Source organism: Bos taurus, chromosome 10, assembly GCF_002263795.3.
Source record: "Bos taurus isolate L1 Dominette 01449 registration number 42190680 breed Hereford chromosome 10, ARS-UCD2.0, whole genome shotgun sequence".
NCBI lineage: Eukaryota > Metazoa > Chordata > Mammalia > Artiodactyla > Bovidae > Bos > Bos taurus.
The window spans coordinates 25,733,600-25,746,260 of NC_037337.1; the positions used below are offsets into that span (position 1 = coordinate 25,733,600).

The 12,661-nt window shown below is 37.3% G+C and overlaps 1 protein-coding gene across 13 annotated transcripts in view; it reads left to right on the forward strand.

Annotated features, from left to right (window-relative positions):
* Window positions 1-12,661, forward strand: part of CHD8 (chromodomain helicase DNA binding protein 8) — a 58,382-nt gene that overhangs the window by 21,203 nt on the left and 24,518 nt on the right. For all 13 annotated transcript variants that reach the window (XM_059890276.1, XM_059890279.1, XM_059890280.1 and 10 more), the window contains 7 exon segments: window positions 727-1,112; window positions 2,194-2,308; window positions 7,508-7,690; window positions 7,774-7,842; window positions 8,211-8,266; window positions 8,771-8,888; window positions 11,611-11,694. In XM_059890276.1, the coding sequence (XP_059746259.1) occupies window positions 727-1,112; window positions 2,194-2,308; window positions 7,508-7,690; window positions 7,774-7,842; window positions 8,211-8,266; window positions 8,771-8,888; window positions 11,611-11,694 (1,011 nt within the window).

Below are 12,661 nucleotides of genomic sequence, written 5' to 3' on the forward strand. Positions count from 1 at the left end.
GTTGGGATAAGAAGGCAAACACGCTCTTAGTCCCCTGACGTTATCCTCAGCAACCACTCACTGTTGAATGTGGGACCAGTCTAGATTCATATCTCTGAAGTGAGATGCAGGCTTTTCTTTCTTTCACCCATGGGAACCTTATTTTAATTATATCATGAAAAGATTTGAGGGTAATTGTTGGCTTTAGGATAAGAGATGATTTGTCTAATATTTGTCTTTAAATTGTTTTATTTACAATCTTTTCCTGATATCCTTGTGAAATGAAAATGACTGAAAATAACCCCTCATCTGAAAGATAAATAGTCTTGAAGAGGTCAAGTGCTTATCTATCTTTCCTCCCCCTACCCCCACCCCACCCCCCACTGCCCCCAGGAAGATAAAGGTAGGATAAGAATGGAATTTGAATTTTCTTAGTAGCCTAGACACTAGGGTTGTCTGTGTTGTTTGGAAATTTTATGGAATTGTGGAGATGAGTATTGACATTGACATTAGAAGCATGGCTAAAGAATATTGAAGGTTAATTTGGCACAATTGCCTTTTCTCATCCGCATCCCACCAAAAAATACTTTTTTAAAAAACAGCATGCTTCTAGGTTCAGTAAGACTTGATATGAGTCTTATTCTTAAGGAATTAGAGAACTAACGTTTCTAGTCTGTGCTTCAGGGCTGTTTGATTCAGGTCGTTTAGCTCTAAGCATGTTGAACTGTAGTGTCTTTATTTCTATAGGCCGGCTCTTCCCAAGGGGCCTCTTCTGGGCTCTCTGTAGTTAAAGTTCTCAGTGCCACTGAAGTGGCAGCCCTGTCCTCACCAGCAAGTTCTGCTCCCCATACTGGGGGCAAGACAGGAATCGAGGAAAACCGTAGGCTGGAACACCAAAAGAAGCAAGAGAAAGCAAATCGGATTGTAGCAGAGGCCATCGCGAGGGCCCGTGCTCGGGGGGAACAGAACATACCTCGCGTCCTGAATGAGGATGAGCTGCCTAGCGTCAGGCCTGAGGAGGAAGGTGAAAAGAAACGCAGGAAGAAGAGCAGTGGGGAGAGGCTCAAGGAAGAAAAGCCAAAGAAGAGCAAAACATCTGGTACCTCCAAAACCAAGGGCAAGAGTAAGCTAAAGTGAGTGCTACCCTTTGCTGTTTTGATGGGATGTTTGGGGAGAGTGCATATATGTTTAAATTCCTGTTTTTAAATTCATTCTGTATATAGCAGCTACAGAGTTCAAGGGGATCTGTCATAGAAAATAATAAGTCCTTTCTCTTCTCTGTCCCAAGTGAACATCAAGGCCTGGGAAAGACAGCCAGTCTTGAGTTAGGGGTCATGTGTAAAAGCTGTATTCTTCCTAATTTTGTATCACTGTAGTGTGAAAGACTTCTCCCTAGCCCCCTACGACCCATGCCGGTAAAAGAGAGCTGCTGCAGACATAGCTGCCCTGTTCTTGCATTTCATGTGAACTGGAGAAGATTTCAGCAGCCACTGTCAGCCATAAGCAGTCTTGACAGAACCATGGCTTGCCACATAACTTGCCACAGTTGAGTGTGCTCTCTTCCTTCCATGTCTTGTAGCTTCACTCCTTGTCTCTAGCTTCTACTCCCTGAGATGCTTCAGGCTTTGTGGTGTAATTATAATAATGCTTTATATTTGTACAAGGTTTTATAGCTTAAGAAAGCAAGTTTCATATCTGTTATTTTACTTGATCTTCAACAGCTATCACACTAGGTTTTATTATCAGTGTTTGCTAGTTAGAAAATCAATGCCGAGCTAGTGACAGAACTGGGACTAAAACGAGGCCTTGTAATTCTTAGTAAGGAACTGGTTCTGCTGTGTTATGCTACCTTCATTCAGGTATTTGTGAATACAGTGGTAGCAAAAATTTGTCAAATTTGGTATAAAAGCCAGCTGGTTGTTTAGAAACCCCAATATCTTCTTTTTTTTCAAACACCCTACCCAGACTGAATATCTAGAGCATTGGAGAAGGCAATGGCAACCCACTCCAGTGTTCTTGCCTGGAGAATCCCAGGGATGGCGGAACCTGGTGGGCTGCCATCTATGGGGTCGCACAGAGTTGGACACGACTGAAGCGACTTAGCAGCAGCAGTATTCCTGGAGGTTTCATATGTGATAGGTTAGATTAATTGTATTTTCTACTCCTAAATTTTCCTTGCCTTCACTGTAACTGAATTTGGTTTTTCCTTTTTAGCACCATCACTCCTGTGGTGGGTAAGAAGAGAAAACGTAATACCTCATCTGATAATTCAGATGTAGAAGTCATGCCTGCACAGTCACCCCGGGAAGATGAAGAAAGCAGCATTCAGGTAAAAGAATCCCTAAAAAACTTCATGAAAAGATCCTGTTTACTTCTGACAGGCAGACCAGGAATAGATAGTGAGAGACCATAAGCCTATGCATATTTCAACAGCTTTTCTAAACCAGAGGTAGGCCTAAAAAGTAAAAGAGGCAAAACCTGGTCATGGTCATGTCTTAAATTTTATTTTTTTATTTTTAGGCAAAACATGTATTACTCTAAAAATGCATATTACTCTTCAGTAGTCATTTTTTCAAATTCCAGTGTTTCAGAGACTAAGCAGATATGCAGTTACGCTGCAGTTGCTGTTTTGGGTATGTTAGTACTTTGGTCTTCCTTAGAACAGCCCAGCTGTCCTGTGTGCATTACTTCTTCTGCACTGAGGGTTTTGACTCTGTGAACTGGGGCGCTTAAGGCACAGTGTTTTTGCTACCTTTTCAAGATGAGAAACGTTGGAAAGAGAATAGAAAAAGCTGGATCAAAAGAACTTTAGTCCTTTGTCTCTGTTGCCTTATGGTACCATCTTTGACTCTAGTTTCCAACCACGGAAAGAAGAAGCTATTAATGATTCAGGATACCTATAGTACTTCTGAGTAGCTCTAATGGGTCTGGCTAGTTTACTTAGCTATATCTAAATTCCTTATCTGAAAGTGGAGGTTTGGACTAAACAAACCTCAGGTGCCTCGCTAGCTATCAGTACTTTATAAATGTCTCTCCTCTTCCTTAATATATATTCATTGCATTGACAAACTGAGACTTGGATTTTTCTGGGGAATATTAACATGTGAGGATAGCCAAGACATTTTTGAAACGGAGAGTGAAGCAAAAGCTAGATTTAACATACATTAAAGTATATTACGAAATTATAATTACCAAGAGTTTAAAGAAGAAATAGCAGAGTGAAAAATAACAGAGTCTAGAAACAGATCCAGATAGTTTTGAGACATTAGTATGTAAGTTAAAAGGCAATTTAAAACCAGTGGAGAGAATTGCATGGTGGTCCAGTGGTTAGAAGTCCACACTTTCATTGCTGAGGGCCCGAGGCTCAATTCCTGGTCAGGGAACTAGGATACTACAAGCCACATGATGCCGCCAAAAAAAGAAAAAAGATAATAAAATCAATAAAAATCAATGGAAAGAAAGATTATTTAACACATTATGTTAGGATGACTACTCATTTATGAAGAAATAAAACTGGATTTCTTGAATTACTCTTTAAGAAAAACGAATTCTAGTTTAATCAAAGGTCAAAATGTAAAAATTGAAATCATGGACCTTTATAAAATGTGAATGAGTTTATAAAATGTGAATGAGTTTTTTAAAGTAATTAAAAAATTAGGTAGATCTTTCTAAGGAGGGTATTAAAATTTCCAAGTCATAAAGGGAGAGATAGATATATTTACTATATAAAAACTATGCATATGTAGCAACAACAAAAAATGCTCTAAATAATATAGTGTTTAAGACCAAGATCATTTCTTGGGTTCTCATGTTAACTCTAGTATTTACTAATATTGTCACTTAAGGCAAGTTTACTTAACCTTGTGGTGTCTCAATTTCTTCATCTCTAAAGTACAGATAGTAATATCTACTAAGTAGAGTTGTTAGGATTAAATGTAAATGTTTACAAAGCACATAGAACAGTGTTTAGGTAAGAGAGCATAGTAAGAGTTATATATGTTTGTTAAATAAACAGAGTTAAATAAAGTGTTATATAATCAAAACACCAAGTGAGTATGGCAGAAACTATCACAGCATTGTAAAGTAATTATCCTCCAATTAAAAATAAAATTAAAACACAAACTGAAGGCAAATCTTTGTAATACAAGAAATACAAGAATTAATAAAATTAAAAAAGTGGTATATTAATTTACTAGGGTTACTATAACAAAATACCACGGGCTAGATAGTTTAAACAACAGAAATTTATTTTCTGACAGGTCTGAGGGCTAGCAGTCCAGGATCCGGAGGTCTGGTTGCCTCCGAGGCCTCTCTCCGTGGCTTACAGAGGCTGCCTCCTCACTGTGTCCCCGCGTGGTCTTCCTCAGTGCGTGTGTCCCTCTTGTCTCTGCATGTGGCCAGATTCCCTTCTCTTTTAAGGGCACTGATCCAGTAGTGCCCACCCTAACTTAATCACCTCTTTAAGGCCCTGTCTCCAGACAGTCACATTCTGAGGTACTAGGGGGTTAGGATTTTAATGTCAGACTTTGAGGAAACACAATTAATTGACCTAATTGTGTTTCCTCAAATACCAGTCTTGGCAGTGAAGGCCTCACAGTCCCCTAGTTGTCCTCCCCAGATGTAACTTCTGTTATTACTCTTGTGTATCCTTCCAGAAATATTCTTTGCTTTCACGAGCACTCTAATTCCACTTCCACTCAATGTTAGTATTCCATACCTATTCTTCTGCGCTGTACTTTCTTCTCTAACAGTGTATCTTGAATATAGTTCTTTATTGGAAAAGATAGATCTAGCCCATTCTTCCTCACACTCTTTTTTATTATGAAAAATTTGAAATAGACACCAAAGTAGAGAAATTATTTAATGAAGCCCCACGTTCCATCATCCCAGAAGGTTCCCTGGTACCCTCTTTTCAGTCAGTTCACCATCCTCTCCCTCCCATCTCCCCATAAGCAACAATTGTGCTCATTTCTGTTAACCATAGATTAAACTTAGCCTGTTCTTAAACTTCATGTAAATGGAATCACATAGTATATACTCTTGGGTCTCACTTTTTTCAGCATAGTGGTGTTCAGAATTATTCACGTTGATGTATCAGAAGTTCATTCCTTTTTTTTTTTCTTGAGAAACATTTTACTTTAGGAATATACCACAGTGTTTATTCATTCTATTAGACATTTGGTTTGTTCAGTTTGGCGCTGTTTTGAGTAAGGATGCAGTGGATAGTCTTGGTACACATGTACACATGCTTTGTGGACATAGGTTTTCGTTTCTCATAACAAAATAGCCAAGAGTTGATAGACTGTGGGGTAAACATTTGACCTTTTAACTTTATAAGAATCTGCTGCCTTCTGAAGTGATTGTCATTTTATACATCGACCAGCAGTGAGAGTTCCAGCTCCACATCTTCACTGTTCATTCTTGTTTGTCTACCCCATTCTTTTTATATAGTTCTATAGTATTCCATTTTTTGACTATAGCATAATTTGTTCAATGCAACCCTGTTGGTGGGCATTTAGGTTTTCTCTGGTCTTTTACTACCACAGATAATGCTGGCAGAGATTTGTTGTTCTTTGTTGTTGTTTAGTTGCTAAGTTGTATATAACTCTTTTGCAGCCCCATGGACTGCCAGGCTCCTCTGTCCATGGAATTTCCCAGGCAAGAATACTGGAGTGGGTTGCCCTTTCTTTCTCCAGGGAACCTTCCTAACTCAGAGATTGAGTCTCCTGCATTGGCAGGCAGGTTCTTTAACTACTGAGCCACCAGAGAATCCCACAGAGATTTGTATACATGTACAAATTTATCTGTAGGATAATATCTTCGAAGTGGAATTGTTGGGTCAATGGATAGTGTCAAATTTTGTTCTATAGAAATTTTCTGCATGCCACTGTGTACTCTCACCAGCAATGTATGAGTTCCTATTTCAAATATTTGATCAAACTCTCAGATTTTTGCCTCTCAGTTAGATGCAAAAAAAAAAAAAGGTAGTTTAGTTTTCAGTTGTAACAATTTTATTGTGAGTGTGAGCATCATTTTACATTGAAAGCCATTCGTGTTTTTTTCCTACAAAAGTTATCTGTTCATGTTATTTGCTCATATTTCTATTGTATTGATTTTTTTTCTTAGTTATACGATCAAATTGATCAGTCACTTTATCAGAAACACCTTTCCTACTCCAGGATTATTTAAAGAAAAAAATTCTTCCACATCTTTTAGAAATTTTGTCTTTTTTTAAACTTTGAAATCATTCAATCTTTTTATAAATTTGTTTCTCTAGATACAAGAAACAAATTTGTTTGGCTAGTGGTTTGTTTTCAATCCCATGTATAGAATAATCCACTGTTTCCTCACTGATTAAAAGTACTATTTTTATCATGTTCTAAATCCACCTAAGTATTTTAATCTATATTTGGACACTATTTCATTGATCTGTTTATCTCCTCTTGGAGAGGTACCAAGCTGTGTTAATCAGTATAGCTTTATATTGGCTTTAACATCTGATAAGGCCAAGTATACCTTTTCATATTTTTATGGTTATTCTTAGATGTTTAGTTCTCTGTTGAATTTTAGAATCAGCTTATCGAATTTAAAAGTTTTGTTAAATTTGTTTTTTAAATTTTGTGATTGAGGAGTTTATATGTGTATTTCATTATTTCGTACTAAATTTAATACTTAAGATGATCTTTTTTCATAAAAAGACTTTTATTGTATTTTCTGGCTTAGTCTATGTAAGAATGCCATTGATTTTTAAAAATTAACTTTATGCCAAGCAAATTTATCAAATCAATTTTAGTACAATTGATTGTACTAAATTGTACTACTAAGTACTAAAATTGAATTTACAAATCAGTTTTAGTAGTTCTGCTTTTAATGACTCATTTGATTTTGGATTTTCCAGGGGTTATAATCATTACTGAAAAATAATTTTTTCTCTCCATCCTTCCTAATTTTTATCATGAGCTGCACCTATTACTGAGATTATTTAATTAAATTTTGCTCAACCATTTGAAAGAATGAGGTAGATCTGAAATTCATTGATATGGAAAACATCTCCAAGAAAAATGTTAACAAAAAGTAAGCAGCAGAACAGTATGTGCAATATGATCCTATTTATTAAACAAACAAAACTTTAGAACTAAGACAGACAAACAATTAGAAACAATGTTTTTGTACCAGTGGACTCCAGGGCTGCTCCTGGTGTGAAGTTCATTGTACCCTGCAGGTAGAGAGTTTAAAGAGTTTTATTTCAGTTTTTCAGTGCCTCTTGCCAATAGTACCCAGGTTACTTTCAGATGGATTCTGATACTATAATGAAAGAATTCAGGAAATTAATATTTACTCAGTACTAGAATAAGTTACATGGTTTAACATCACACAATTTGATAAACAAGCTCTTTATCATCTTTTGGTTTGATTTTTCCTAGGGAATTTGGAGTCAAATCTAAGTACATGACTATAGGCAAATAGTTTTAAAGGTTTTCTCTTTGAGAGACCTAAGCAGTTATTTTGACTGTTTTTGCCCCTGTAGAAGAGGCGCTCAAACCGCCAAGTTAAGCGAAAAAAATATACAGAGGATCTGGATATAAAGATCACAGACGATGAAGAAGAAGAAGAAGTGGATGTAACTGGTCCAATCAAAACTGAGCCTATCCTTCCTGAGCCAGTGCAGGAACCAGATGGCGAGACTTTGCCTTCCATGCAGTTCTTTGTGGTAAGCTGAGAACTTAAGCAATTTGAGATGTATATCTTGCTGCTCACAATCTCTTTGTTTGACTGACTGCATCTTTTCTGCAGGAGAATCCCAGTGAAGAAGATGCTGCCATTGTAGACAAAGTGCTTTCTATGCGTATTGTGAAGAAGGAGGTGAGGCCTGTTTTCAATGTTAGCCCATAATGCTACAGTTACAGGCTTTATGTAATGAGCACTTTTGGATGTCAGTTTATATCGCTACAATGTAGTTACAAGAGATAGTGGAGAAAAGTTAGGTGTAAAGTAAGAACTGTCTTATTGCCCCTTCTTTCACTTACCTGTTTAAATCCAGAAAGGGCTTATTTTCTCCAGCTATCAGGCTTCTAGCATTAAAATGCCAGATTAAGTTCTTTAATCCTTTAGTCAGTGATATATCCTAGATGATATATTTTATTCTTGGTATGAAAGTCTACCACGTGTGCTAAAATTAAGGATTCTCTTTGACAAATGAGTTATTAATAACTGTAATTTTTTTCTTCCAGCTTCCTTCTGGACAGTATACTGAAGCAGAAGAGTTCTTTGTCAAGTACAAGAACTAGTACGTGATCTATGCAAAAAGCTTTTCACCCCAAATTCCACAGGGTTGTAAAAAGTTCTCCTGTATAGTCTATCCTGATTGGGAATGTGTCCCTTTTTTTTTTTAAATAGTTTTCCTCACCCAAATTGTTTCCAGTGAGGAAAATGTTCAGAGAGAAGCTCAGAAATTGACTGATTAATATTTGCCTACAGAAAAGTGGGGTAAGGGTGGTTGCTGATAAAATCCCATGTAATCCTGACATTAAGACCTTGCTACTCAGTGTGATCCATCGACCAGCAGAACTAGCATCATTTGGGAGCCCGTTAGAAATGTGAACTTTCAAGCCAGCCCTAGACTAAGTGGTTGGTGTAAAAAATCAAGTTGAAGAGGCACTGATCTAAGAGACTAACTCCCCATTGAAGCAACATACTCTTAGGTCTGCTTTTGGTTAATCTCCTCATCTCAGACGCTAGCTTACCAGTTCCACTTTCTCATACCATGGCTGACTATTTCCATCTTCTTTAGCTCCTATCTGCACTGTGAATGGGCTACCATCTCGCAACTGGAGAAGGATAAGAGGATCCATCAAAAACTAAAGCGCTTCAAAACCAAAATGGCTCAGATGAGACACTTCTTCCATGAGGTAATTAGGGATAGGTGTTGCTTATCATTTATTTCATAGAAGCATACATTTCTGGGGTTACCCCTGACCGTTCAAAAGACTTATAGTTGCTTTATATGTATGGTTATATAAGTTTCATTTCAGTCATTGGACTCTCCTTATTTAATTGCCCTATGCTTTGTTTTACCAGGTTAAATACAGTCTTTTTGTAAGTTATAGAATGTTTTGAAATTGAGTTGTTTGATATTCATGAAGTATTTTCAAAACAGATGATAAACTATCTGGCCCACTTCAGGCATTCTTCTCCCTCTATTGTCAGTCTTTAACAACTGATGTTATCTATAGACATAAGCAACCATATCATTAAGAGGGAACATTTATTTTCTCAAATTTCTAATCCAGTATAACTAGCAATAGTGATACAGGAACTTTAATATCTTACACCCAGTATTACTACTAGTTAAGTACTGGAGCATCTGTGAGAATCTCTTGAGCTGTATTTTAACACTCCATTTTTCTTTGAAAACTTTTTGTACATATATCTTTTCCAAAATGGGTTTTTTAAAATCTGTATTTAATATACTAAGTGCCTTGAGAAAAAGAATTCTTTTTCAAAGTTTCTTAAGACCTAAAGAAGAAGAGGTCTAATAAGAAGAATGAAAGAAAGAATAATATATAGCTTCAGCAAAAAAAAGGCCAGTTGTGGCCAAATACATCTGATGAAGCTAACTTTATATAACCAGATTTGTCAATAAGTGAGTTATATTCCACATCACTTCGAGAGAGCAAGTAGGACCATGTAGGTTTTATAATTTCTTTTTATATGAAAATAAAATAATGATTGGGTTGTGGAGGGTTTTTTTTTTTTGGCCTATCTTCTTTTAAAGCCTAATTTGTGAAATGTACAGTGAAACTGTAATTCCATTTCAGCTGATACTAGATATATAATTTGTGGCCACTGAGCCAAGCTCTGCTAATCTGACTTGTGTACCAGTCAGATTTGCCTTTATAGGTAGGTCATTTAGCCAAATCAATCACTCATTTATTCATTATTTTATGTGCTAGTCACTGCAGTTAACAGATCACACATGGTCTGTGTTCTCATATAGCTCACTGTCTAATGGGGAGGGAGAGAGAGATTTTAAAATAATTCAAATTGTGATAAGTACCAGCAAAGAAGGAGCATAGGAAGACATTAAAAAATGCCTGCTTTGGATAATCAGGGAAGGCTTCACTGAGAACTGAATTATGAAAAGAAGTTAGCAAGGCTGTAAGCACCTGTAAGTAGTACCGCTGGCATGGGAAGTAGCAATATATGAAGGCCCCGAGACAGGATGAGGAACTGAAAGCACAGTGGTATTTATATATGATAGAAGCAGGTGCCTACAGACATTTTAGTTTTGTTTTTATTCTAAGTGCAAAAGGGGAAACCATTGGACTATTTAAAACAGCCAAAGACATAAACCAGTTCTCACCTTTAAAAGATCATCTAGACTTTGGAGAATGGATGGGAGAAGAGTAAGCGTGAAAGTAGGATGAGCCGTAAGGAGGCCATTGACATTTTCTAGATGAGAAATTATCATGGCTTTATAGCAGAGTGCTTTCAGTTGTTGGAGAGAAGGGATAGATTTGAGTTTACTTTAAAGTAGGATTGATGGCAATTGGTATGATGGCTTACATAGACAGGTATTAAAGAATGGAAGATCTTAGAAGCAACTGGTTTAGGGAAAATCAAGATTTTAGTTTAGACCATGTTAAGTTTAAAATTCTGTAACATGTCTAGCAAGGAGATAGATATACAAAACTGGATTTTTTAGGCTACAATTAAAATTTGAAATGTATCAGCATATACATTGTTATTAAAGCCTTAATAACTATGCCAGAGTGATAGGAGAAATATTAGGGAAAAGATAGGCCACAAAAATCAGTGGGAAAGTGCCGTAAGAAGGAAGAATTTTTTTCCCCTAAGGTTTCTTTGAGATTTCTCTTTGGAGCCTTGGGTTATTTATCTTGGGATATCACCCAAAGTTAGATACCAGTGACTTAGGAAAAAAAGAGCCAGTAAAGGTGACTGAGAATTGACCAAAACAAAAAGTGAAACCAAAATAAGGCTACAAAAGTGAATATAGTGTCTCAGAAAAGCCTAGAGAGTGCTTTCGGGAGAAAGATGAATTGTTGAATACTTTGTAGCTATAAATTAAGGTGAGTACAGAAATGTTTCCATTGTATTTGGCAATTTGGAGATCATGAATGACCTTGATGAGTGGTTTCATTATGTGATGGAAGTATAAAGAAGAGTGGAATGAATGGACAAGTATTCAAGTGATGACATGGAGGTGCTATGTGTTTGAAACTCTTGGGAAAGTTTACGTATGAAGCAGAACAGAAGAATAGTTGCAGGGGGATGGAGAGTCAGAGAGGTCTTTTTAAGGATGTGAACTAGTAGAATATGGGAATGTTGCCCTAGAGAGGGATTCCTAAGAAGGCAGGAAGGAATGAAATCCAAAGCATATATGGAGAGAGTAGCCACTGTTCGGAGTAGTGACACTTGATCTGGTAACATGAGAAGATAGGTGCAAACACAGGTAAGTGTGTAGGATTTGATAGGGTGAAAATGGGGAACTCCCTTCTTTTTTCTTAATAAATTTTGAAGTAAGGATATCCACTAAAGGTTGGGTGGAAGGGTGAATTTCCTAGACAGTGATCTTTTTGGTTTTATTGTTTGGTTTCATAATTCCTCTAGGATGAAGAGCCCTTCAACCCAGACTATGTAGAGGTGGATAGGATATTGGATGAGTCTCACAGTATTGACAAGGACAATGGGGAGGTGAGTTGGGACGTGGAGGAACATGGAAGAAAGGCCTTAAAGATTTCTGCCTGTCTGCTTGCCCATCCTTTATATTTCAGATTTGGCTGAAAAATTCTTGGATTGAAAAGGTACTTTTGAATTTTTTCTGAGAGATCCTCAGAATAATATTGGGAAGGTAGAGGAGTACAGAGAGAGACTAAAGAGAAAGATTCTCTTGAAGTCAGATATCTGGAAGCTGTTATTTTCAAGGACTCGTTCACCTTGGTCTCATTTTCTCTCAGATTTTATATGAGAGACCCTTGACATTCAGTTGAGGGTGAGAGGTGGGGATAGAGAAAGGAATACTTTATCAATTTCCAAATATATGAATATAAAAATACTTGTATAGACTCATAGCTTTCTCTATGTTGTTGAGAATTATTTATTTCCTGAACTGGGGCTTCCCCAGTGGCTTAGTGGTAAAGAATCTGCCTGCGGTGCAGAAGCCACAGGAGACACGGGTTCTGTCCCTGGGTCTGGAAGATCCCCTGGAGGAGGAAATGGCAATCCACTCCAGTATTCTTGCCTCGGAAATCCAATGGACAGAGGAGCCGGGCGGGCTACAGTCCATAAGGTTGCAAAGAGTCAAACACGACTGAAGTGACTGAGCACACATGTGCAGCATCAGGTAAATGCATTTTCATTTGTCTCTAAAACATATACTACATTTGAATCAGTGCTGTTAAACAGGTTGTTCCCACAAGTGCAGATTTAGTACATCTAGGGTAGGACCAAGAGTTGGTTCTTCAAGGGGTTCTCATGCATAGCTTGATTTAGGAACCCCAGAACTAAAGCTTCCTAAATCCTGAAGGATGATGCTGTAAAAGTGCTGCACTCAATATCCCAGCAAATTTGGAAAACTCAGCAGTGGCCACAGGACTGGAAAAGGTCAGTTCTCATTCCAATCCCAAAGAAAGGCAATGCCAAAGAATGCTCAGACTACCGC